Raw genomic sequence first — 26892 nt, 5'->3', positions numbered from 1 at the left:
GGAATAAATTCTGCCAGGTTAGCCATATCCAAAATACTGTATATTATCTTTTTCCCATTTCAAAACATACTAAAAGTCCAAATACACCTTATCGGAAATTCCACCTCCTCGCGTTGTTCTTAGAAAAAGAAAATTGTGTACCTTATCGGGGAAAAAAATGTCGGAGTTTTATTTAATCGGGTTTTTTTTTTCGTCGGGGAAAAATTTCGTCACCTAGAGGCATTTTCGTCACTTTCCCCCGACCAAAATTTCAAATTTGTCAATTTTCCCCGACGAAATTTACAATTTAGTCACTTTCACCCAACTAAATTGCCAAAATGAAATAATTTCCTTCACTAGCTCGAAAAAAATCTTGTAATTCGACGTTTAAAGCACTAATTTCGGTTAATAAAGGTGTAAAAAAATTAGACTTTAATTTTGGTTGGGGTTTAAAAATTTTTTCGGGGATAGAAAAATCGGATAAAAGTTTTGGTCGGGTGATAAAATATCGGGGAAAAAATTCGTCGGGGGAAAATTTCGTCACCTCCTCAAAATTTTCGTCACTTTTCCCTGACATTTTTTTCCCCGATAAGGTATACGATTTTGATCTCTCTTTAGATCACCCTTTAAGGTTTTGTTATCGATTGCTTACTCATCAATTATAATTAACAAGCTTTTTCACATTGGATTGACACGAATGTGGAGCAAGATTGGTCAGAAAGAGGAAAAGAAAAATATCTTTTTACTTTACAATGAAAAGTTTTTTCTACTTTTCATTACGGTGACGAAAATTGTTTTTTCTGAGACAGGGTAGGCCACTTGAAACAAAGTTTAGTAATTGAACCGCAACTTGTACATGTTTCATTTTGATAAAATTTGTTTCAAGTGGCCCTCAGACCTTTATCTAGCGAAAGTAGAATCAAAATGGTAAGCAACAATTATTTGGCGAGAAGCTAAAAGAAAGAAATACCTCTCAATAAGTCTCAACATCCACAAAAATTTAATGAACAAAATACACGTTTTTTTTTTTTAAGAAACTAGTTTTCTCAAGCAGCCTCAATGTTTCTTAAGAAATCGGCCTTTTGAGCCTTAAATGTTTCTTACATGTTTCTAAACTTTGTCAAGCTTAAAGGAGGCATGTCGATAGTACAATAGTCTAATTGACTAATCTACGGTACTTTCCTATCTTCTATATTGATTTTCTGACTTTCTCAAGTGTTTCTAACTGTTATGTATGTATATTTCTGGAACCTTGATTGGAAGATTCTTAAAAGAAACCGAATTAAACTAAAATGTTATTTTCTCATTCTCAGCCTCAGCATGTTTCTTAGATGTTTCTTAGTTTTTAGGCATTCTGAGCCTCATGTTTCTTAAAAGTGTGTTTCTTAAAAAAAAACGTGTAACCAATAAAGGCTTTTTTTTATAAGAATACACTTTATAAGAATGTCCATGATGAAAATGGCCAAAAAACTAAGAATATGCTTAAGAATATCACCATCATGGAATATTGCTACTAAAGCTAAGAATGCCATTTTTAGAGCATCTTCAAAAACTACCCCCAAAGTAAGGCTCACTCCTTTTACTAAAGTGCCATTTTATGCTTGAGACGTTTATGTACTAAATATCTAGTATGAATTAGGATCCTAACCTAAGCATGTGCTGTAAGAATATTTTAGGATGATTTTCCCAAAAAAGTTAAGAATATCCATGATGAAATGGATTTACACCATTCTTATTAAAAAAAGCGTGTAAAGAAGCGTCTTTAAAAAATTTCCTATAGAAGTTAAGGCTTGGGGACACGAGAAGTTCTTTTCGCGTTGGTGCAATACAACATGCTCCATCTCACCAAAATGAAACGTTTTTTCGTGTCTCCACCCCATTTTTCTTTCTGCCAATAAAAGTGAAATCTCACTTTTGTCCCTGGGACAAAATCAGGGTGTCTTTTGGGTATTTCCCTCACTTTTTGTCCCATGAAACAAAAAAGAAACCATGAGACACACACTTTTTTTCTTGTGTTGGTGGGATAGAACATGTTGCATTGCATCAACGCGAAAAAAACTTCTCGTGTCCCCAAGCCTTTACTGAAACGAAGAATTTATACCATTACAATGTCAATTTATGTCAGCATGTCAGTACTTATTAGTCAGTTAAATAATCTACAGTTAGTCAGTAAAATATTATAATATAGTTGTTTGTAAATAGGTTTAGTATCGTATTACTTCGAATAAACACCCCTTTTTTGGATTTTCGGAGGAGCGTACGGTACTTTCGGAGTACGTCGGTACTAATGTTTGTTAATTCGCGGTCGTAAATTTCATTAAAAAAGGTTCTTTCGGTAGCAAGCTTAGTAGTTTGGTTAGTAAAAGATGTCAGGGTCAGTGATGTCCATTAGTTTTGTAAGTAAACAGTCGTTTGTTGGCTTGCTCTCGTCTCTTCTGAGTATTAAATTTCAATGTTTGTTAGTTGAAAAAGAATATATACCTTCGATTCCATTCATAGCATTTCTAAGCTCATCTAAAATTATTACTAGGTTTGACTTTTCTTTTACATCGAATTTTGGTTTTGAGTGACTTCATACGAGGGCGGTGGTGGATAAGCTCCCTGAGGTGGTGGCGGGTAGCCTCCTTGTGGAGGTGGATATTGAGCGGTAGGAGGATCTTGGGCGATGGGTGGAGGATATTGAGCGGGTGGCGGATACTGAGAGGGCGGTTGAGCGCCAGAGGGTGGTGGAACGAATTGTTGTGTTGGATAGTTTTTTGTCTCGTCTCCTTTTCGTTGTGTGAATAAATTAAAATAAACAGAAATATTATTACAATACTGTACAGCAGAATTACTGACCTTAATATATCCATAAACCAAGTTACTCAATGCCGGCCATGCAAAACATTACGATCGGAGTTTTTTTGAAATTGGTACCTGCGTAGAGAGCGCTAGATCTTATTTCGCTTGTACACTAGTGATGTAGCGCCGTTTGTCGGTAGGCAAAGTTTCAAACACTGTAATGGCTTCTTTACAGGTAACAATTAAAAAAAACTTCGATCAAAGATGGCAGATATAGCTTGGTCCAGGGATATATAAAGGTCAGTGAGAAGAACACAGTAGAGTAACGGGGAACGCAAATTTTTTTCGAGTTATGGACATTATAAGGTTCGTTAGCTGAAGGGACCAGCAAACTTTTTTTCAAGTCAAGGAGACATTCGAGTTAAAAAGGTCCGAGTTTTAGTGTTCCCACTGTATATGATCTCTGAGCCAAAGTAAAAGATGAAGGAAAAAAATAAGAATCGATTAGAGTAAAAATCCTAAGGCGCTACGGTTGTACACCAGTTAAAAATACTGCTTGCTGAACTGAACAATATTTAAGTTTTGCAAGGGTAGTAAGTTCAAACTGTAACTGTTAACTGGAAAAATCCAAGCAATAGATCTAAACAAATTTAAAGGGTTAAATAAAACGCTATACCTGGTGTCGTAGTGTTACTATAAGTTACAACAGCAGGTGGACCTGTAGTGGGTGGCGCTGTGACGCCGGTTGGGGTCATTACTACAGGACGTCCTTGACTGAAGATATAGCCGCGTCGGCGACGAATAGCGGCGATTACAGTGGCAAAGACGACCACGAAGATGACAACTATGACGTATGCGATGGTGCCGCCAACACTAGAGCCACTCGATACTACGAAGAAATGGACAGAACAAATATCAAAATTGTATATTTCTTTATAGTGTACACCATTGAGTTTCAAGCCCGAAGGGCTAGAGGTCAATCTCTAACCTTTCTCAGGCAAGAAAAATTGAAGCCTTAAAATATGCACCGTATTTTTGATGACGGATTGAATCTAGCAATTCCTTTGTTTTCGAGTGATATATTTTTCAAAATGAAGCGGTAAATTTTAGTTTCAGTCTGTCATTTGTGTAAAAACCAGGCGGGTCGCTCAAGGCCGCGCAACTTTGGTAGGATTTGTTGGCTTCAAATCCTACCAAGGAGATTGACCTCTAGCCTTCGGCTTGAAACTCAATGGTGTACACCCGTACAAATTTCATTGTTTACCGGTGCTGTAGATCCTAAGAAGACGAGCTTTAAGACTGGTAATGCCAGCCAGTTAAGAGTATTTTTTTCTAAGAATCTTCAGGGTGTGATACCTCACCCTCTTGGATTTTGCTGAAATTTGGACCAAATGATCTATCACACAGGAAAATAGAATGAGGGAGAGGTATCACACTTTCTTTATTCTGAAGATTAAAAAAAATGGCTCTTAAGCTAAAGTAGGCTTAACTAAGGCTCCAAACTTGAATAGTTATTAGCAACATTTTGAAGAGCAAACTCTGAATTACCGTAACTTGGTCTAATATCGACATCTCTTCTTTCGAGTTAGGAATAATATGAAGGTCGGAATCGCTGATGGAAACTTTTTCTCTTTGCTTAGCGATAAGAGAGGAAAAAATATTTTGTTTATCAGTGATTCTCTAATAAGGGTGTCGAAATTAGAGGAGGGATGTCGACATTAGACCAACTTACGGTACACCGAAGACATTGAATTGAAAATGTAGCACGAAAAGCTTGATAAATATTTTCCCTGGCAATAGTCTTTTCATTTATGAACAATCAAGAAATCAAGACAGTCACGGTTTTAAAGACAGCGAAATCTCTCTAAAAAATCTCCCCGAAGCGGGTTAACCAGGTTAACACTTACCATGATATGGTTCTTTAAACGAAATCCAACCCATAACAAAGCCTGGTTAAATTGCAATTAAGTTTTCCTGATTTCCCCGAAACGGTTAACACTTACCATAGTATGGGTCTTTAAAAGCAACCCAAACCATAACGAAGCCTGACTTATTGCAATTAAGTTTCCCCGATTTCCCCGAAACGGTTAACACTTACCATGATATGGTTCTTTAAACGAAATCCAACCCATAACAAAGCCTGGTTAAATTGCAATTAAGTTTTCCTGATTTCCCCGAAACGGTTAACACTTACCATAGTATGGGTCTTTAAAAGCAACCCAAACCATAACGAAGCCTGACTTATTGCAATTAAGTTTCCCCGATTTCCCCGAAACGGTTAACACTTACCATGATATGGTTCTTTAAACGAAATCCAACCCATAACAAAGCCTGGTTAAATTGCAATTAAGTTTTCCTGATTTCCCCGAAACGGTTAACACTTACCATAGTATGGGTCTTTAAAAGCAACCCAAACCATAACGAAGCCTGACTTATTGCAATTAAGTTTCCCCGATTTCCCCGAAACGTTTAACACTTACCATGAAATGGGTCTCTAAAAACAACCCAACCGACAACAAAACCACGATTATTCCAGTTTGAATTCTTTTGATATTCCAATTGAATTCTTGGTTTATAATATTCAACGCGCGTATTCCGATTACAATAATACGATCCAGCTATATGCTCTTTTTCATCTGAAGAAAAAAAAACTTTTGCGAAACTAAAAGTCTGACTTCAACATTCAACATTCAAACTGTCCTGTAGAACAGCAAATTAGCGAAACTAAAAGTCTGAACATTTAAACTGTCCCGTAGAACAGCCAATAAGCTTGAAAATACAGTGGAATCTCCATAACTCGAACACTCATGGAGAACAAGAAATTCGTTCGAGTTAAAGAAATTTCGATTTATAGAAACATTTTTACAAAGGCTTGTTAAGGGACAAGAAAACTTGTTCGAGTTATGGAGACATTCGAGTTATAGAGGTTCGGGTTATTGAGGCCATCTAGTTTAAAGCCCAAAGGGCTAGAGTAGAATCTCTAACCTTTCCCAGGCAAGAAAAAGTGAAGCCACGTATTTCCCATCCAGAACGCGCCTAGAGCGCGCCGTAATAATGACGACAGATTGTATCTAGCTGTTCCTTTGTTTTTGAGGACTGTATTTTTTTAAATCTAGCGATAGATTTCAATCCGGCGTTTGTGTAAAAACCACGCGCAGGCGTTCTGGATGGGAAATAAGTGGCTTCGTTTCCCATCTATGAGTCTCGAGTCTAGCCCTTCGGGCTTGGAAGTCAATGACCGCGACTCCACTGTGTTTTAAGACAACTCAAATCCAGTCTGGCTCGTAGAACAACAAATTAGCCTTGGTTTCGCTTGGTAATTACCTCTTAAGAGGATCTTTTGATTTTCCCCTTTCCAGCAATAACGCGCAGAAGTGTCTCTTAAATCCATAATGTGAATCAAATATCCATCATCTGAGCCACCACTCAACTCCCAATTACAAGTGTCCAGTAAAGACGAAGCTGGCCAATCCGGAGTTGCAATCACCCCTGTGTATGATGTCAATGGCCTGGAAAAAAAGTTGGAAATTTTTGCAAAATTCTATACAAGCCTTAATCCCATTTATTTTCGCGCGCCTTTTATTTTTGAGAATACATTTTTGAGAATACAAAATTTAGAAGTGAGCATTTTGTATATATAAAAATTCTTAAAAAGACCGGACTTGACCATCAATATTAAACAATAAACTGCCAACAATTAAATACAAAAGCTAAAATTCTACGTGGATAGCCCACATATTTTATAGTGTCTAATCAAACTTACGGTCCAGTGTCAGTATATTTACAAGAATCCAAGACTCGAGCGGAATATTCACAAAAAATTAGACGATAAGCATGTGGAGGCATTTTTAATCAGTATAATTACCCCCCCCCCCTACAAAAATATTTAAAATCTCAGACCCCTTCTAAAAATATGGGAATAAACTATGACCTCACTTACACAAACGTATTTAATAGTGTTTTATATAAAAAACTTACGGTCCTGTACCAGTGTATCTACAAGAATCCAAGCCTCCAGCAGAATATTCACTGTAATAAGCACGAAATCCACCTCGATTACCCAAATTCCCATTTTTGAAATTTAATGTTATTGTCAAGCAACTGGTGTATGCGTATACATCGTGGGGTAGCGAGGAACGCATGTTTCCTAAATGATAGAAAATAAAGAGGGGGTTTATCTAAAGAATCCTGCATTACTAAAAATAGAGAAAAAGAACGACAAATTTCATAAAAAACGACATATTTCGCCATCCACAACCTCGACCGAAAGTGAGTGTACCGTCCCCTTCGTTTATCACGGGAATTAACTACATGTGGTCTAAAAGAACGACAAATTACGCATGCGTGTTACAATGCAGGATCCTTTAGAGGAGCAGACTGAAAGCCTGTCTCAATACTACACCCCTTTCTCACAGACCCGGTAGGATTTTTTCAGCCAGTGGGGGTAAAAATAACGGGCTGAAATTCGATGGGGATTGATATTCCTATATTCTTTATGGTTGGAGATTTCAATTCTTTTGTTTTCAAGTCAGAAAATTCAGCGGGAATGGTTAGAAGTAGTAAGTATTTTGCAGTGAGGATTGGTTTACTTTATTATTTTCAGTGGAGATGAAAGTTGAAGGATAATTTTCCGCTGGGAACGATATTTTGTCCAATTTTTCCAGTGGGAAAATGCCCCAGTGGGTCTGTGAGAAAGGGGTGTATTACTACAATCTATATTCTGCAACGGAGATAAAAACGGCATTTTTTTTTTAATTTGAATTAGGTTTTATGCTCTTTTAAAAGACAATCAGAAGTGGAATATTGTCAAATAGAAAAATACAAAAAAAGCTGAAAAAAAGATGATGGAAGATAAAACAAAACTCTTTCAAATTAATCACGATCACGCAATCACGAAAAAAAATTTTTTTCAAATCACGTAATCACACTAGAAAAAAAGTCGCCATCACGAAAACCGCTTGGTGGGGGGGGGGGGGGGGCGGAAACTGCTGTATTTTAACTAGTTGGTTGTTGAAATGATATACATCGATCACAGCCCGGATATACCTAGCTCAGGGTCCACTTAATGGTATTTTGATGGACTGGATGGCGCGACTAAGGTGGCTGGGGTTTTTTATTTGAAAATAAGGCACACGTTTCTTTTTATTAGAACATCTAACATTTTTTAAGCCTTTGGATGTTCTTAACTTTTTGAATTTGAAGCCTAAAAATGTTCTTAACATGTTCTTATTTTTCCCTTTTTATGTATTTTTGTCCATTTTTCTAAGAAATTGGCTGTTTTCGGAGTCCGCAAAGCCTTCAAATGTTCTTAACTTGTTCTACGTTCTTAAAAAAAAAATCAGGTATCGCGATGCTGTATGTGTTTGTTTCTCACTCTTAATTATATTTTTCTTAACTTTAAGTTGCTTTTTATTTGTTAATTTAGTGTTTTTCTTTTAAAAATGTTCCATTAAAAAACCATCAAGGGGGGTGGACGAACCTAGTCAAATAGAATTATTGAACATGTGTGGATACCCCCTGGAAAATGGCAAAATTCGCAAAAAATACCCTTGGAAAGATTTCTCTCTGGAAATGTTCGTCCACCCCCTGAATGGATATAAAACGGAATGGCTCAATGGCATTCCTAGTCTATACTTCACTGGACTCAAAATTTATCAAAAATTCAGCTAGAAGTAGGCTCTTGTCTAGATTGTATCATTTTAATTACAAACGCTACCAAAAACATTCTGGACTCTTCACGCATCAGTTCGCCCATGAATACACCTTTTTCCGGTTAGCTGGTTCGTATAAAAATTCACCAAAATTTCGAGTAAACAAACCATCTCATTGGCTAAAAGCAAAAACATAAACAAAAAATGTCCAGAGTAAGAGCACATTTTTCTCATACTCTGCACATTTTTTTGTTTATATTTTTGCTTTTAGCCAATGGGATGGTTTGTTTACTCGAAATTTTGGTGACTTTTTATACGAAACGGCTAACCGGAAAAAGGTCTATTACAATACACTCTCAGTTTTAAAGGTTTTTAATGAGACCTTTTGGAGTCTTATATCATTCGAGACTTTACAAGTCTGAATCTATACCTTTAAGGTTCCAGTACAACACCTTAGCGGGTCTGGTTTACCAGCTTGGACAATCAGATCATTAAAGGTCTCAATCAAGACACTTCTATTTCCGAAAGAAACCTTAAGAGGTTTCATTTCAAATATGGTTTGGTTTCATACACCAGAGGGTCTCTTTGTAATGCTAAAACAAGACCTTCGAAGAGTGGAATTCACAAGGTTTATCGAAGGTCTCAATTAAGTCCATTTGATCGTGTTCAAAAATAAAGGCCTGTTTTGTGACATTTTCAAAGTGGCTGACAATTTTGTTAATAAAATTAGTATTTTTGGTGGCTAACAGTTTATTTTTTCACCAAGCATAAGTAGAACGATTAACCTTTCCAATTGTTTTGGAGCGAAATTAAGTGGCTCACTAGGTTACAAGATATTTCAAGATAAGCTATGAGTCGTTTATGTGGCTGACAACACTGGTGGCTTTTTGAAACCAACCAGTTTCAAAATGTTGCTCCTTTATCTGTTTTGAGATAATATGATATGTTACCGATTCAAGTGTCATTTTCAAACAAACCATTTCCTCCTTTGAGGTGGCTGACAAAACACATATTTGGACATATTTGGACCTGGAGCCACACATTTTACTCATTTTACCATTTTTTTCATCAAAATATGTTCTTTGTGTAAATACCGATCATCATATAAAATTTCAACGTTTTATTTGAAATATTTCCCAAGTTATTCAAGAAATACTCAATTTTTGAGTTGCCTAAATGTCACACTATTTTTGAACATGATCATTTGAAAATCAGACCTTTTCAGGTCTCTCCGGAGTAGGCTTTTCTAATAGACACGATAGCAAAAAAGTAATAGACGCGATGGAAAGGGTCTCGATTAAGTCCATCCGAAAATCAGACCTTTTCAGGTCTCCCCGGAGCAGGCTTTTCTAATAGATATAGACACGGTAGCACAACTTCGTCCCCGTGTATTCCAGGCTTTTATTTACGTTACTGATTGACGCCAGAGAATACCCTGGTGTTGGCTGATGCAAGTTCCCCCTCTCTCAAAACAATTCGTCATAAAAAAATTTGACGTTATAAAGTTCAAAAAAGAAGAACGATCTTACGCGTTCGAAAACCAGAAAATGCCAGGGTATTATCTAGCGCTATCAGTTAGTATAAAAAAGCTGATAAGACGCAGGAGGGAACGACGTTGACGATAGCAAAGAAGTAATAGACGCGATGGAAAGGGTCTCGATTAAGTCCATTCGAAAATCAGACCTTCTTAGGTCTGCCTGATACAAGCCTTTTCAATAGACACGATAGTGAACATCCGATAGACAAGATAAAAGGGCTTTTATGGAAACCTCTAAAGGTCTCAATTTCGCGCGCTGTAAAAGGTCGCCAAAAAGGTCTCCTTCAAGACTTCTAAAGGCTCACTGGTTTGAAACAAGACCTTTTTAGGTCTGCCATTTACAAGCCTTTTCAATAGACACGATAGTGAACATCCAATAGACACGATAAAAAGGGCTTTTATGAAGACCTCTAAAGGTCTCGATTTCGCGCGCTTTAAAAAATCTAGAGCAGTGTAACGACTTCTTTCGAATTTTCGAATGTTTCGAACGTCGTTCGAAATTCGAAAAGTTCAAAATTGGAAAGTGCAAAAATAAAATCAAAACAATTTTGGAGCCAAAAGGGTGAAGACGGTCTGAAGAGCAAAAAGAAAAAAAGGTAAGTCATAAGTAACACAATCTTCACGTAATAAAATTTCTTAAAATCCTTTTTTGTCCACTGGAGCTATTATTCTTTTGATCGGATGAATCCTTTTTTCTTCCACAAACATGGAGCTTTATTGTTGCAAATACACCCATGGAAAGTTTTGTCGAGGCTCGATCGAATCTTGTGCTTGGATTTATTGATCCTACTAGCTAGGCTTTTACGAAATTTTATTTTATTTTTTGTGCAATATTCGTTTTAAATCTTTTATTATATTATTTTTTTCAGCTTCGACATTAACGAATCTAACCCAACATCATGTGAGCCCATGTCACTGTCGGTGTAAATCCCACCATCACATTTTCTAAACGTTTGTTTAAAGTATGGCCAGAACAAAATCGACTCTCTGCTGAGGTAAATTGTTTTTTTTTTTCTGGAAAACTTTGAAGAGCTGGATCATCAAAAGTAAAGAATTTTTCAAATTTTCTAAATGACATTTGATGAAGTAATAGGCCTAAAAACCAGTTTTGTGATCTTTATCTCACTTCTCTTGAATTTTTTAGCACGCAACTATCCAGCTTTCATGTTAGCACGCAACTATCCAGTTCATTAAAGTTTTGTGTCACCGTCACCAACAAACGTCTATTCAATTTTCAACTCTTGGACACGGACGTTTGTTTGACAATCTGGTTTACAGTCGTACTTTACATAAACTATTATGTAATATACACCATTTTTTATTACTATATGTTCCATTATGTAAATGATATACATTCCGCTGCTAAAATATTTAAGATCGCCGTAATATTTACTTTTGAATATAAAAAAGAAAATTTTGTTATTTATAAAACTATTATTACGATATGTTCCATTATGTAACTGATTATTTACATTTAATTTATCAAAATTGATCTATTATTTCCAGTTCATAATTCTTAATTTTAAATAGAAAGTATTTGATAAAAAAAAAATGTTTTCAAATTGATTCCAACCATCTTCTCTCGTTACGTACATTACCTGAAGTATGAGAGAAGATCATTAGCGTCTGATTTTAAAACAGACCTTTTAAAAGAGACCTTTAGGGGCTGCGATAACGGACTTTTTGAAGGGTCTTATTTCAAATGGAACCATTGGGTCTGGAATAGAAGCAGACCTTAACTGGTCTTAAATATCAAAGGAGACCTTTAGGGGCTGCGATAACAGACCTTTTGAAGGGTCTTATTTCAAATGGGACCATTAGGTCTGGAATAGAAGCAGACCTTAATTGGTCTTAAATATCAAATGAGACCTTTAGGGGCTGCGATAACGGACTTTTTGAAGGGTCTTATTTCAAATGAGACCATTGGGTCTGGAATAGAAGCAGACCTTAACTGGTCTTAAATATCAAATGAGACCTTTAGATGTTGTGATTACGGAGGTCTCGTTTCAAGCAAGACCCATGGGTGTCCAAACCCAGACCCTTAAAAGTCTTTTTCAGAACACAAACGTGGTCTTGATGGGCACCACTTAAGGGTCTTATTTGAATCAAGACCCTAGAGTCTGATTTGCAACGAAACCTTTTAGGGGCTGCGATAACGGATCGCTAATTGAGACACCGTATAGGTCTCAGGAAAAACCTTTAAAACTGAGAGTGTATGATGTCTTACCTGAGCAGAATTCGGCGATTTCTGTGTCATATTGTGAGCAACTAAATGAAAAAGAAAAATCAGTATAAAAGTTAGTTTTTTATTCGGAAAAGAAAAGTGAAAACCAAAAAGATAACCATAATAAATAATAATTTTAGATAAAACTGTGATAGTATAGAATTTTTATGGACATTACAATAGGCCGACCTGAGTCGTGTATGATAATGAACTCTTTTCAACGTTCAAAAATCTTGAACATTTAAATTTGACCAAATGGAAAATGTAGTTATAGCGCAAACAATACTGATTACCATGATGCATTTCAACCAAGACATGTCAATTTAATTCTAGGTAAAAGCTCTGCAAACTATAGAGTCCAGGAGATGTTTTTAACTCAAAAGACACATTCCATGAAAGTAATTCTTAGATAGACTCGACATTTCAAACAGAATAGACAAACATACCCGGCAACAATTTTCATATTGCCTGAAATGCAATAAGGCATATCTCCTGCGATATCGAAACTTTCAAAATTCAATTTGACCGCCATGGTCCGCCCAAATACCACCCTTATAACTTGATTAGTGCAAAAATCGTTGGGCGGGAAAGGGGCGTGATCACCACCGTGAATTGTACCAGACACTCCACCATAGACTTTTTCCTGGCAACTAGTGGATGAAGCTGAATGGACGGACACAAGTAGGATTGTTAGTACTTCTTTCAACATGGTTGTAATGTACAGTGTTTTTAAATCTAAAAGTTAAAAATAAGGAGTTTCGTAAAACGAGAATTTTCTCGATACTGGCAAAGCAAAATCTTTGATAGAACTTTTTTTGAAATGGAACTTTCATGTGGGTGAGCAATTTTTAATGTGAAAATTCATGCCATTATAAATTGACCCACATCGGGTAGTGCTACAGGGCCCACGCATTGAATTTGAAAATGGGGAGGGGGCAATATTCATAGAGTCTATGGAGGCGCAACCATATATTTTAACCCCCCCCCCGTGGCGTGCGCCTGAACTATCATTAGGGTACCACCTTTCAAAAAAACTTCGATCAAATATAGCGGGTATAGCTTCGTCTAGGGCACACAAGGGTTGATGGGTAAAGACTGGCCTTTACCACACTGACTTAATGAAAGAGTTGGGTAAAAAGCCTAGCCTGTAACCAAACTGAGTGGATGGAAAAGTTAGGGTATGACTGTACGAAACATATTTTAGCATTGAATAACCATTTTAACCAAAAAGTAATCTCTAATATGAAAATCCACGATAAAATATTTGAAGAGAAATTATTTTTCTCAGTTAAACCTTTCAAAGATGCAAAATTTCGATTTTAACTTGTTTTCTGTTGTTTCGTTTTTTTTTTGCTACCTTAATTTTTGTATGCGTTGATCAATACACCAGCGATTTAATGTATTTTAACATTTCTGTAATATCAAACGGAGTTATCTTATACACCACATATGAAAGTTAATAATATCGCCTTAAAAATCTTAATACATAAATAGAACCACAAAAATGTCTTTATTAGGAATAAATAAATACGTTTTCATATAAGAACAAAGTATAAGATCATAATAAGGCTTCGACGCCCAAAAGCTTGAGAACAACTAAAGAACATCTCAAGGCTTTGCAGACTCGAAAATATACAATTTCTTAGGGAAGTTGATCAAAATACTCACAAAATGGTAAAAACGAGAATGTCTTATGAACATTTTAGACACATAACCCTGTAATTTAAGATCCAAAGACTTCAAAAGATTTTGACGTTCTTATAAGAAAAACTGTGTAATAAAAAGCAAAGAGTATAAACAGCTTGATAAAGATTCGCAAAGAATGAGTTCAAGACTTTATTAAATACAAACTCCATTATTTTTGATTTTGCAACAAATTTTCTTGTCGAAAATGAACTCTTTTAGTGACGGCATAGATAGCCTTCCTTTTCGAAAACCTAAAAAATACAATGAAAAAACAACTTTCGTTTGTCCATATCATATTCAAGATTTCATCTAAAACTTTAACAGGTTGTGGGAGATTCTCCAATGCAATGAAAGGGATACAAAAAATTAGATTTGAAGAACCAGAAAAATGTGTGAGCTCATCCCGTTGTATCGCATAAGATTCCCATTCCCACACTAAATCTTGTGTTTACTTTACGAAACTACAATCATGGACAAAAGGTTGTAGACAAATGAAATTTCAGTGAAAATGATGAGAAATAGAGCAAAATGACTCTTCAATGTGTCTGAAAAAGGAGGAAAGTTAAAAAAAAAAAATTCGAAGTCGTTGCATTGCTTTTGAAGGAGCCACAAGCAAAAAATCAGCGTTTTGATACTGGTGTTTGTAAGCCAATTAATCAAGCCCTTGTGGTTAGACTGCAGTGGTTGGAATGCAGTGGGTGACTTTCAAAGACTTTGACCAGCTTTGAATGGGTTTGTAAAGCACCCAGAACCTCTTGGGAACTTGTTTTTGATCGATATTGAAGTATTTTACAAATATTGCAGAAGTCTACAAACCTTTTGTCCATGATTGTACCTAACTTTCTAATCTTATGCAAAACGACGGTATTGAATACTAGAACCTTTTAACAGTTACATAAAGAAATGAGGTTTAAAATTACTCCATAACTATATTAGTTACTGTAGTCAATTTTGTAAAATGTATTAAAATCTACTAAATTTCTATTGAGTGCGGGCCCCATCTTGTCTTCCTTCTTCTCATACTTTGAAAAATTACAGACCAGACCATTTTTTAAGGTTAAAAAAGTAGAGAACATTTTTGGATCCCCGACATTCTAACAGAGACTCAAGATGGAAATCAGAACAATTAGTAATCTCATAACATCAAAGGGTAATTTAACTTACACCTATGGTACCTTAGCGATTCACACCTTGTAAGGAAATTACATTTGATAATTATGGGTAATCAGAAGTTCTAAATTCAAATAGTGGGGGAAACAAGCTCTGACCACGTGTTAAGTTAAATCTTTGAATATCTTCTGCATCATAAATGAATAATTAGAATATTTTTTCAATAAGTTTTACCCCCTGGCTCCAATAAGGATTATTATCTAAAAAGTTTTTATCTTTTTACTCTGGTCTGTGAAATACATGGCTACCCCACAACCTAGCCCAATTGGTTACCCCAATTGGCTACCCTGCTTTTTAGACCAACCAGGACCAACCAAGACTTTTCTGAAAGTCTACAAAACTTTTGTCCGGGATTGTATTTCATTATTCTGAAACACAAAACCTATTCCGAACATCTATTATTTATTATTAATAAATAACCTTCGTTTGCATCATCCCGTCACTCTTTACATGGAAAAAAATGTAAAACACTAAAAAAATCATTCTGTGTTGAAAGAATGTCACTTGAATTGAATCTGTTAGAATCAAATTTTTTTTGATACTCATGTCAAATTGCAGTTTAAGAAGTTTCTTAAGTAAAACTTAAGACTAAGGTCAAATAATATGTCAACTAAAATAGAAACATTTTAACAGCAGAAAAATATAATTATAATGCTAATATTCCTAATAAGTTGCAGCTTTACTCTAACGAACAAACTTTCGAATGCAACAAAACTAGACGAACGAAATTTGGTCCCTGTCAGATATTTTCATCCGGTGATTTCACACTATGGCCTAAGCCCACCCTAAAAAGTGGTGGGAATGTCCAAAAGCCGTGGCCGTGTCAGTTGGTCTTGACTCCCGTATATGTCAATCGTTACCCTTTAAGATGACTCCAAGCTTAAAGTATATTGACAATAATAATCTGAACAGAAAAGGTGAAAATTTTCCAACATTGAGATTTGAAAAGAAGAAGAAGTAAAAAAGGAAACCTTAAAGCAGGAGAAGAATATAAATAAGTCATAGAGACAGAATAGACTTTATACATTATTTTCCTTTAATCTTCATAACCAACACGCTTTTTTATAAGGATATACTTAATAAGAATGTTCATGATGAACATGAAATTAACCAAAAAATTAAGAATATGCTAAGAATATCACCATCATGGAATTTAGCGACTTTTTAATAAAAATGTTCATGATGAAATTAACCAAAAAATTAAGAATATGCTCATCATGGAATTTAGCTACTTTTTAATAAGAATATGTTCATGATGAAATTGGCCAATTAAATAAGAATTATGCTAAGAATATCACCATCGTGGAATTTAGCTACTTTTTAATAAGAATATGTTCATGATGAAATTGGCCAATTAAAAAAGAATATGCTAAAGAATATCACTATCATGGAATTTAGCTACTGAAGCTAAGAATGCCATTTTAAGAGCATTTTCAATTATAAAGAGCCAGTCACCCCCAATTAAGGCTCACTACTTTCACAAAAATACCATTTTATGCTTTAGACAAATGTATCAAATGTTAAATCTAGTCTGAATTAGGATCCTCTAACCTAAGTGAGAATGCTGTGAGAATATTTAAGAATGATTTTTCCCAAAAGGTTATGAGAACGTATTCTTTACGTCCACCATGAAAAGAAAAAAGCACCATTCTTTAAAAAAAAAGCGTGAATTTTATGTGAAAAAAAAACATTAACACTCACAACTACAAAAGTGTTTACCTTAATTTTGTAGCATATAACTTTCTTTGAAAACCAAATAGATTTTACTCTTACAACATGATATTACTACTCTCTTTGAAAAAAAAGAGGGGTAGAGAAGCTTTATACTTTTACTTAAAAAAAACTATTTTCACTCTCATCTAAAAGAAGCTTTTATTTACATATAGCTCAGTAGGTAGCTTTTTTTATAAGAAAGTCAATATATAAGATTGAAATCATCTTCTCATACCAATTTAAAGAGTCGAAACAGTAAACTGAAAATAATTCTTAGGACGATCTGCAAAGTAAACAATTTCAGAAAATTTGGTATCTTGGCATCGCCCACTACCAATTTTTTTCAAAATTTCAAAACACAGTGCTAAACCTTAAAAGTAATTTAAGACTGAGATTGGAGATATTTTACAATATACTACATTTTTTTAATAAGAACAAACCACATAAAAGAATAAAGCTTCATCGATGACCAAAATATTAAGAACGAGTTAAAGAACATTTAGCTTAATGCTCTCTAAAACATCCTCTTCTATAGAAAATTGCACAAAAATACTCACATTAAAAAGCTTATTAAAACTCAAAGAGGAAATGCCAGAGACTTTGGATGTTTTGTAAAATAAAAGACGTGTATAAACTTTGTGGTATTATAAAGCTTTAATACCTCTTAATTCTTTCAGATTATAACCCTCTGAATTCCGAAATCTTGAAAGTACTCCACAGTAAGACCTCATGATATGCCGAACTCAGAGAAATTTCAAAAATAGAGCATCATAACATAATCCTACTGTACTGCACTGGAGAATGTTTATTGAAATTAGCATGAAAAATATAGTATCAGCCAAACGTTTACCAGCGCTGAGTAAGAGGGGTGATGTAATACCTTGTTCGGAACATATATAGTCCCTTAGAAATTTTGCTTATTGAAGACCACAACATTTAGTCATTTTAGACTTTGATTTCTTTTGAAAATTCACTGAAAACATTTTTGAAATTTTTTTTTCAGCTAATACTTGCCAGTAAATAACCTAAGGATATTTAAAAGAATTTATCTGTGGGAGCAAAGAAAGCATTTTTTTAACTTAGCATCATTGAAAAAGCTCTACAGGAACGTCATGAAAAATATAAAGTAATCTTTTTACAACTAGTTCCCACAAGTTTGATTACACACTTCGTACAGTATTCATTTTACTCTAGTTTTTGTAACATAATCTTATATAAAATTTTGGTAGTTCAAAACAAAATAAATAGCAACCTGAAGAAGGAGTAAGATAAGAACATTTTTTTATAAAACATCGAAAAAAAGCCTTCAGATGTTCTTAACTTTCAAGCCAAAAAAAATTCTTAATGTCTATTTTCCCAAGAATTCGAATGTTTTAGAGTCCATAAAAGCCTTAAAAAATGTTCTTAAAAACTTGTTCTTAATATTTTTACCATCAGAGCCTATGGTCTACTTGCACTCTAGTTTTTGTAACATAATCTTATATAAAATTTTTGTTCAAAACAAAATAAATAGCAACCTGAAGAAGGAGCAAGATAGGAACATTATTTTATAAAAACATCCAAAATTTTAGAAGCCCTCAGATGTTCTTAACTTTCAAGCCAATAAAAAATTCTTAATATGTTTATTTTCCCAAGAAATCGGATATTTTAGATTCCATAAAGCCTGAAAAAATGTTCTTAAAACTTATTCTATATATTTTTACCATCAAAGCCTATGGTCTACTTGTACTCTAGTTTTTGAAACATGATCTTATATTTAAAATTTTGTTTCGAAACAAAATAAATAGCAAACATCTGCAAACATACTACATCTTTCAGCTCCTTGATAAAATCTACTTTTAATATTGTACTGTATCCCTTTTTCATTCTTATCTATATCAAAAGCTTTCAGCAAAAAAAAAAAGATTATTCTCATAGAGATAAATTTTCGTAGTAAGTAGATTTGAAATCATGCTTGATTTCACATTTTTTTCTAATGGAAGATTTTTCCGAATTTTGACATTTTAAAGGGAAATTTCTTTTTATCGAAATTAAGCTTTTTTCTTTTTTAGAAGAATATCTTTATCTTTATGGATGTAAAAAATAATACAACTCTGAAGTGAGAGAGATAGGATGACATAGAAACCTTTAAAGTATTCTCAAAAAGTGAAATATTCTTATAAGAAAAGCTACCATTATAAAACAAGTAATCTTATCACCCACATTATATTTGTTAAAAGAGAAAATCTCCATTTGAGCTTCTCTTGTGATTTTTAAATAATTGATGATGGTGAAATTCATTATAAAAACAAGAACATTGTCTATACAGTCTTATTTATTATCTCTTTTTACAGAAAAAAAGCTGATGATATGCAGTTTTGGAAGGATGTGGATATATTATGTTTATGATAAAATGAACTAACTGCTAGTTTTGTGTGTTGGTTTGAGAAAGTTTTGAGATTATGTTGCTGGCTGTTTTGAAAATTTTATGAAGAGCAGAAGAAGAAGAAACTTTTTTTTTGTTTATGATAATGATACAAATCTGACCTCATCTGACTTCTTGAATGGTTTAAAAGGAAGCTCATATGCCTTATTAGGGTGGTCGTGTTACAAAAATACAGGCTGTTTGTAGGAAAAAATAAGATCAAGCTGAAGCTTTCGCCAGAGCCTGCCAGAGCTTCTCCATAGGATGCTTATGCCTCAGGAAAAAACCCACTAAAATCCCACTGGTGGAACATCCCTTTTTTGGGCAATTTCTATTTTCCCCAGGCAAAACCCTTTTTTGAAAATTTCAAACTTTCAAACAAATCTTTCGATTCATTTAAATAGATTACTGTTAAATAAATTAATTAAATAATAATTGACTCACCAAATTTAGATGTTCTTCTCCAAGAAATTGAAGATTATACAATTCACCGATCAAAACAATTGTGTGCAGAGGGAACAGCAATAGTCATTTAGGCCATACATCAGTCTATTGAATAGGAGCAGTCTCAACTGATTGTTTGGTTCCGTGTCCTCCAACTGACTCTAAATATTTGAGAAAAATGCTTTATTTTGAGTTGGAAAAATTAAATCTTTGTTTGAGATTTTTTATCTCCTCTTGTGATAACTTTCTCTGTGGTTCTTCAACTTAGGGTGTTTGTCACTTTTTGACCCAAAACCATACAAAACACATTTTAAGGGGTAGTGGGCTCATTTTGAAGGTTTTAATGAGTTTCTTTCCAGTTTCTTTTTACCCCCTATAGGTGTGACTCTTACTGTTATATCTAAAACACCCAAAAAATGGCAAAAATTACAAGATGTGCAAATACCCTATTTAAAGTAGCCTAGAGATCCATGCTATGATTTCTTATTTTATATATTGATGGCAAAATATATAGCACGGTATGGACGGAGAGTTTGAATTTCCCAGATCCTAATAACGGTTGAAAACATAGCCAATCAAATTCTTTTATTCTTTTACTGGTCACACTTTCTTAGAGAAAGGCAGTCTAAACTTTAAACTCCTTTATCAGGATTATAAACTAGGCTAGTCTTACCTCTTTTATCTTTTCCTTTACAACAATACAGTGCTGACAAGTTGACACAACACATATGGGTAAAGGCCACACATTTTTGGTACACTGTCCCTTCCGTTACGTTTTTAAACTTATTCCGGTCATAACTAAGAAATCAAGCCAAAGTACTCAAAACTTTTAACTTTTTTGTGTACTATAATAAGATGCCCCTTTAAATAATATAATGTAACTATCTATAAATGATTTCTGCACCTTTGAGGTCCCTTTGAAGTCCAAATATCTCAATTTTTCTTTAAAAAATAATAAAAAAATTAACTTGATCTTAATTTTTTTTCTTTAGGGCATAAAACCTACTCAAAAAGTTAACTTCATTCACATTATCCCCAAAAGAGGAGACTTTTGCATCAGATTTAATCATGAAATCGTGTATCTATTGCCCAGCAAGCAAATTTTTCTAAAATGTACAGTTTGGTACCCTGATTTTGTCCCTTCCGTTACGCTAGTTACTTTAACTCAAAATTACCTAGTCAAGTTTACTTTTTGGGCCTCTTCTTGTCAGTTTATCATTGGGATGTTCCTAGATTCCATTTTCATACTCTCATCTAATTTCTAAGGTCAGTTTTTTCAAAAATTGTGCCTGACATGGGAGATGGTCACCAAATTTGTCCCCTCCATTACGCATGTATGATTTGGAATACTTAGTCAACTGATTTGCAAGAATCATTTTCCTTTGGTGTAGTTTCTATACCCATAGGACTACTTATTTTCACAAATTTAATATAATAAAAATTCTGAGACTTTTTTGTTTTTTTCTGTTCAAAACTAAGGTATTTGAAGACATTGCAATGTGTTTCAAGCTGAAAAGGTTTGAAACACTTCAATGACATTTGATGAAAAATAAGCAGAAAAGTGTCCCTTCCGTTACGCTTTTATCACTTAGTTGGTATTTTATGATAGTATTTATCATAGTAATCATAGTTTTGGTAGATTTGTTAGACCCTTTGATTACCTTCCTTCTATTATACTCAAAAAAGATGTTCCATTGTTAAAAATAAGTTAAATATTTAAAAAAAATGACATATTACAAAATAATTTACACATCAACTGATAATTCGTCTCTTCCGTTACACAAAATACACTCAAATTTTATCAGTGGGATTGATTCAACAACTCTGAAGAAGCATTTTTCAATAAATGTCTTTCTTGAAATGTCAATATGTAAGGAGAAACACCTAGTCTCCATTGGATTATTGATAAGGGTTAAAAACTTGACCGGGTGGCAATTAGAGCTACAAACCTTTTATAAAACAATGTTATTGAGTGGCACGCAATTGATTATCATGGTAGAACCATTACTTAATATATACAAATAAATAAGTTTAGAAGCTTTTTGAGGATAAATACTTTTTAGTGTAGCAAAGGGACAGGTGTACCAAAAATGTGGCCTTTACCCATATCGTGTACATGTACATTGACAAGTTATCCCTGAGGGAAGTTTTTATAGAAATCTGCAACAAAAACGAAAGTGGTCTCTTCTACTGATTGCTTCCCAGCGCTCCTTTGCAGCTGTTTATCAAATTTCCACCAATGAGGTTGCTGCATTTCAAATGGCCCTTCTTTTTGGCACCCGTGGCCTCATATTTTAGTGGAGGAGATAAACTCGGTTTCAGATTCCGTCCCTTTACTACAGGAAACATATCCGACACAATCTAAGGTATTCAATATGATCGAAGGTATTCAATATCAAGACGATCTCAATCGAACAGAATAGACGATCGAACCAGTCGAACCAAATCGAACACAATCGACCGATTGAAATTCGATTGTCAAACGCAAATCGAATCTCAATCGAATATTACTGCAATTTTCAGATTCGATTGATGTTCGATTGATGTTCGATTGGTGTTCGATTGCGTTCGAATGCGTTCGATTAGAACCCGACCCTTAGAGAGACTAATCTTTGTTAAAAAGCTGCCCTTTTCGAAATCCTCTCGTTGATTCGATTCTTTTAAGCTATATGTGAAAGTTAAGGAATAATGGGAAGCGGTGCGCGTCACACAAAATATATTTGGGAATGCCTTGTTTCACCCGAACAATCGAACAAGTCGAACAACAATTGAACCAATTGAATATTACCCAGAATTTTGACGTTCGATTGAGATTCGATTGCGGTCGACAATCGAATTTCAATCGGTTGATTGCATACGATTTGGTTTGACTGGTTCGATCGTTGATTCCGTTTGATTGAGATCGTCTGGTCAATATGATCGAAAGTGATTGAAAGTATTCGAACAGTAATCGAAACGATCCAACAAATAGAAAATGATCAAAGAAAATGTCATGATTTGGAGTTGAGTTAGCCTGGATATCCAGGCTGTAAACTATTTCACAGTCTAGTTTTTGATATTTTATGTTCTGGTTTACAGCCTGGTCTCCCTAGAGCGATTTGCATTCTCTTTAAGAGAATGCATTCCGCTTGCTTGCGCTCACTTCGCTAAAAACGTAAGGGCCAATATACACAGCGTTGAGCAATTCTAAAGCAAAAATAGGATAGTCCTCCAGTTGCTAGTAAAGATAGGGCTTTTAGTCGCGCGGCTGAGGTCGAAAAAAGTGGCTAGAAAATGATTTTCGTGATACATCTCTTAGATTCCACTTTTTTCGATGGAAACTCTCGAATTATTATATGTAGATTCCAAAATCAAAAAGTTTCCACGATATTATCGTGCAAGTAACGAGTAAATGTCGATTTTTTTGCGTTTCCAGGCAAAATTGCAAGGCCTGGAAATTCATGATTTTTGGGGGGTCTTCAAATTAAAAAAAGACCTATATCACATGATAGAGCTCTTCAAACTGAGCAAAAAAGTGTATTACACCAAAGTCCAAACTTCTCTAGATCAAAAGTTATGGGCCTGGGCGATTTGCGCTAAATCTGTACCGTGTCCCGTCCGAAATCATGAAAAATAAAGTTCATTTTTTTAACATAACTCTACTTTTCTATGACAGTCTATAGCCTATATTTCATGGAAATGTACCTTGACACCACCTTTTAAGGCCTAATAATAAAGATATAGGGGCTCATGGAGCTGTTAGAGCGTATGAAAATGGTAAATTTGTGGTAAAAAACAATCAAAACTAACTTGCACTGTAGAGATATCACATATTATAAGGGTTGTAACAGGTGATATTTAAGTATCACTAAACTTTGGTGAAATCCTTTTTTTGTTGCATTCTTTTGATTGGCATGTAGATATCGAAAATGATTTCGGACGGACAAAATTTGCAAAACTAAAGGCTAGAATACATCAGAAAAATGTATTGAGGAAGTAAGGAAGCTGTAGAACAGCCCGAAATTGTTTGTATAAAGGCCGTCCTCAAATTAGAATAGATCTTAAAAATCTGTATCACCTTTTTCATCTTTTTTCAGGGTGATTTGCACTAAATATTTCCTGTCCCGTCCGAAATCATTTTCATAAAAATCTGTTTTATTTCAAGTTTTGCTAAACTTTTTCTTTCTACATATTATCAGTAAGTATACAAGTAAATATACTACTATTCCAAATAGAAAATACTTGAGAATCTTCCACTCTTCTTGTTCCAGTAGTGGTTTTAATACAATACCTATTTTTACAGGAAAATTGTCCCGTCCGAAATCAATTCCTATTTTCAAGGTTAAAATAAAGGTATAAAAACTTTTTTCAATTGGCCCGTTTGAACATTTTTCTTACCACTAGGTCTTGCTAATAACTTCCTGAATGTTAAACATTCATTTTATTACAAATTGAAACATATTTGAAAAGTTATGATTTCGGACAGGACAAATGATTTCGGACGGGACATTTTTTCAAGTACCCCTGGAATCAAATCTGAAGAGCTTTGAATCTTAGATTTACTCAATTAAAATATGCTCTATCCTAGATTACAATATTCAGCCATTCAAATCTTTCTACCCTGCAGAATTTCTGAAATATTGTCAATCTTATTGTGATTTCGGACGGGACATTTTTTGGTGTCACTTCCAATCACCAATGCACTGGGACCTATAGAATGTTAACCTAATGGTAAAATCATACTTTTTGACAGGTTTTCAAACACATACAGATTGAGCTTACTGTCAAACTTAAAAAACCTTCAATAAACACTCTTAAAATAGGGGCAATGTGCAATGATTTCGGACGGGACACATTTCGGTGTCAAAATGGACGTCAACAGAAAATCACTGCTAGAGCAGGATGGAAAAAAGGTTTCAAAACAATTTTTTTGTAGAGAAACACATGAATAAAGTACCTATATGGAAAATCAAAATTCCAGGTCAAATACCTTCCTGGAAAGAAAGTGCTACCATAAAACTGAAGCACTTTTTTGCTAAAAATTGCCAAAACGAGGAAAAATTGACACAAAATTAATGATTGCAGACTAATGATAGACAGTTAAAACATGAAATTTTGCAGAAAGTGTACCATTACCAAGCTGTATCTGATGAAAAAAGAAAAAAATCATTAACACTTAACCTTAATGAGATATATGCAAAAAATGATTTCGGACGGGACGGTACAGATTTAGTGCAAATCGCCCGCCTATTTGTGGTCAAAAAGTTGTTTAATTTTGCATACATTAATGCAGATTGTGGGGAAATTCCCTGTTTTCCATCAGATTTTACCACAAATAGGCCCATAACTTTTGATCTAGAGAAGTTGGGACTTTGGTGTAATACACTTTTTTGCTCAGTTTGAGGAGCTCTATCATGTGGTATAGGTCTTTTTTTGATTTGAAGACCCCCAAAAATCATGAATTTCAAGGCCTTGCAATTTTGCCTGGAAACGCAAAAAATCGCCAATTACTCGTTACTTGCACGATAATATCGTGGAAACTTTTTGATTTTGTAATCTACACATACTAATTCGCGAGTTTCCGTTGTTTTTCTTGGAATCTAAAATATGTATCACGAAATGAAACGTTTTTCGACCTCAGCCGCGCGACTATTTTTGTTACATGAAAACATGAAAAAGAAGAAAACAGAGACAAGTTCATTTTCCAAGAAAACATGGTTGGTCATGCGCATGCAAACTTTTTTATGGACTTTGGTGTAATCTTTGGATGTTTTAAATAGTTTTAGATCTTGTAAGACTGCTTTTTATTAATTTCTGTTTTGCTGCCCTGGGTTGGCTAGGAAACATGGGTTTTCACTTTCATTCTCTAGGGAGACCAAGCTCTATAATTTTAGAACTTTGTATGTTGAGAGGTAAATTTTGTTTTTTCTAAAATTTTGAGCTTGGATATCCAGGCTAGAGTTGAGTGAGTATTCGATCACCGATAGAATCAATAAGTCACGGATCACCTTCGATTATTATCGATCATTATTGATTACATCGATCACGAATCGAACGTTCGATTAGTACCGTCTGGTGGTGACGCGGTGAAAAAAGCTGTAGTAAAGTGGCAAAGGTTCCTCGGAAATTCGATTTGTAAACAAGCTCAAAAAAGTGCTACATAAAAAAATACTCTTACCACGTAATAAATACTCTAAGAAAATGTTAAATTCAATAAAATAAGAGCTTTTGAGCTTCTGGTGATTTTGTTCCATGTGGTGCTCCATGTTCCCATGCTCGTGGTGCTGTTAACCTTCTTTCTCTGGACAGTAGGCTCCAAATTTAATGTACTAGGTAATTGCATTATATACTATGAAACCGTAATATAGATTATGATCCTGATAAGATAATTCGATAAGGCCATCTCTAATACACACTAAGGCTAGACCCGCCTGGAAAAGGGAAATCAGAAAAACGCCGGCGTAATCAATTTCGGGGGGGGGTCATTTGATGGCGCCTGGCAGCGCCTGGCGCCCTATCATTCCAAATTTTTGCCACCGCAGTTGGGTTAGTGCTAAAAATGTTGCAAGAAAGTCGGGTATGTGAGCTTATGTGAGGACCGGGCCCCTGAAAGGGTTACCCTTTACTAATCTAAGAACGCTCTTTTTGACTTTTCTTTATGTCATCGTTTTCGTACTCTTAAAATATATAAAGAACCCATAAAAAAGGAGAAACTCCCGACCATGTATAGATAGAGAAACTAAATTATACTTTTTGTTTTTATACTACTACCCTACTAGACCGTTTCGAATCGAGTGCGTCCTCTCCCGGGGATAGCCCCGGGAAACTGCTTTTTTTTACGTCGGAAGCGCACGTATTGCTTTGCTGTCCGGGGGGGGGGGATACTTAGGCAAAATTAGGTACGGAGACGTGCCGCTGATCAGAGTCCCTTTTTTCAGACTCTAGAGATATCTGACGGGTCCCAAATTTACTAATTTTCAAGATGCGGACCTAACAGAGTTGATTTTTGGTCATTTTAGACACTTTTCAGAGTTAAATTGGGAAGATTTTTCGATTTTGCGTTTTGCAAGGGTTCGAAATTTACCAAACATTCGTATCTGACAGGGTCCACTTTTCAAACTCCAGCGGCACGTTCCCGTCGGTCCTGTCAAGGTCAGTATGTTTCCCTGGGCTTTGCTGCTTTTGATATTACTTTTTTTGTATTACATTCATGGCCTGTATTGATAGTTTTGGTTGAAAAATTACGATCGAAATGTCATGGGAATTAGCTGTATTAAGAAATTCGGAGACATTTCAATGTGCTATCGTCTTAAAAATGAAATCA

The 26892-nt window shown here is 34.8% G+C and overlaps 1 protein-coding gene and 1 long non-coding RNA gene across 3 annotated transcripts; one reads left to right on the top strand and one right to left on the bottom strand.

Annotated features, from left to right (window-relative positions):
• Positions 1-2090: 2090 nt before the first annotated feature.
• On the bottom strand, positions 2091-25861 carry LOC136805592 (uncharacterized). Of its 2 annotated transcripts, XM_067062158.1 has the most exons (9): positions 25747-25861; positions 19590-19750; positions 12619-12907; positions 12176-12216; positions 6739-6907; positions 6085-6269; positions 5241-5396; positions 3437-3649; positions 2091-2747 (listed from the first exon to the last, which is right to left on the bottom strand). In XM_067062158.1, exons 3-9 carry the CDS (start codon positions 12879-12881, stop codon positions 2524-2526), a joined length of 1251 nt encoding a protein of 416 aa, XP_066918259.1. In that variant the 5' UTR covers positions 12882-12907; positions 19590-19750; positions 25747-25861; the 3' UTR covers positions 2091-2523. The 2 variants fall into 2 exon arrangements, with proteins under 2 accessions (XP_066918259.1, XP_066918260.1); XM_067062159.1 differs by lacking the exons at positions 19590-19750; positions 25747-25861 and adding an exon at positions 16748-16838.
• Positions 10186-11383, top strand: LOC136805593 (uncharacterized). The gene is made up of 3 exons (XR_010846422.1): positions 10186-10544; positions 10818-10943; positions 11093-11383. It is a non-coding gene; the product is annotated as an uncharacterized lncRNA (long non-coding RNA).
• Positions 25862-26892: the final 1031 nt, after the last annotated feature.

Source organism: Clytia hemisphaerica, unplaced genomic scaffold, assembly GCF_902728285.1.
Source record: "Clytia hemisphaerica strain Z4C2 unplaced genomic scaffold, Clytia hemisphaerica genome assembly, whole genome shotgun sequence".
NCBI classification, from domain to species: domain Eukaryota; kingdom Metazoa; phylum Cnidaria; class Hydrozoa; order Leptothecata; family Clytiidae; genus Clytia; species Clytia hemisphaerica.
This window is presented reverse-complemented; position numbering and strand designations above follow the sequence as displayed.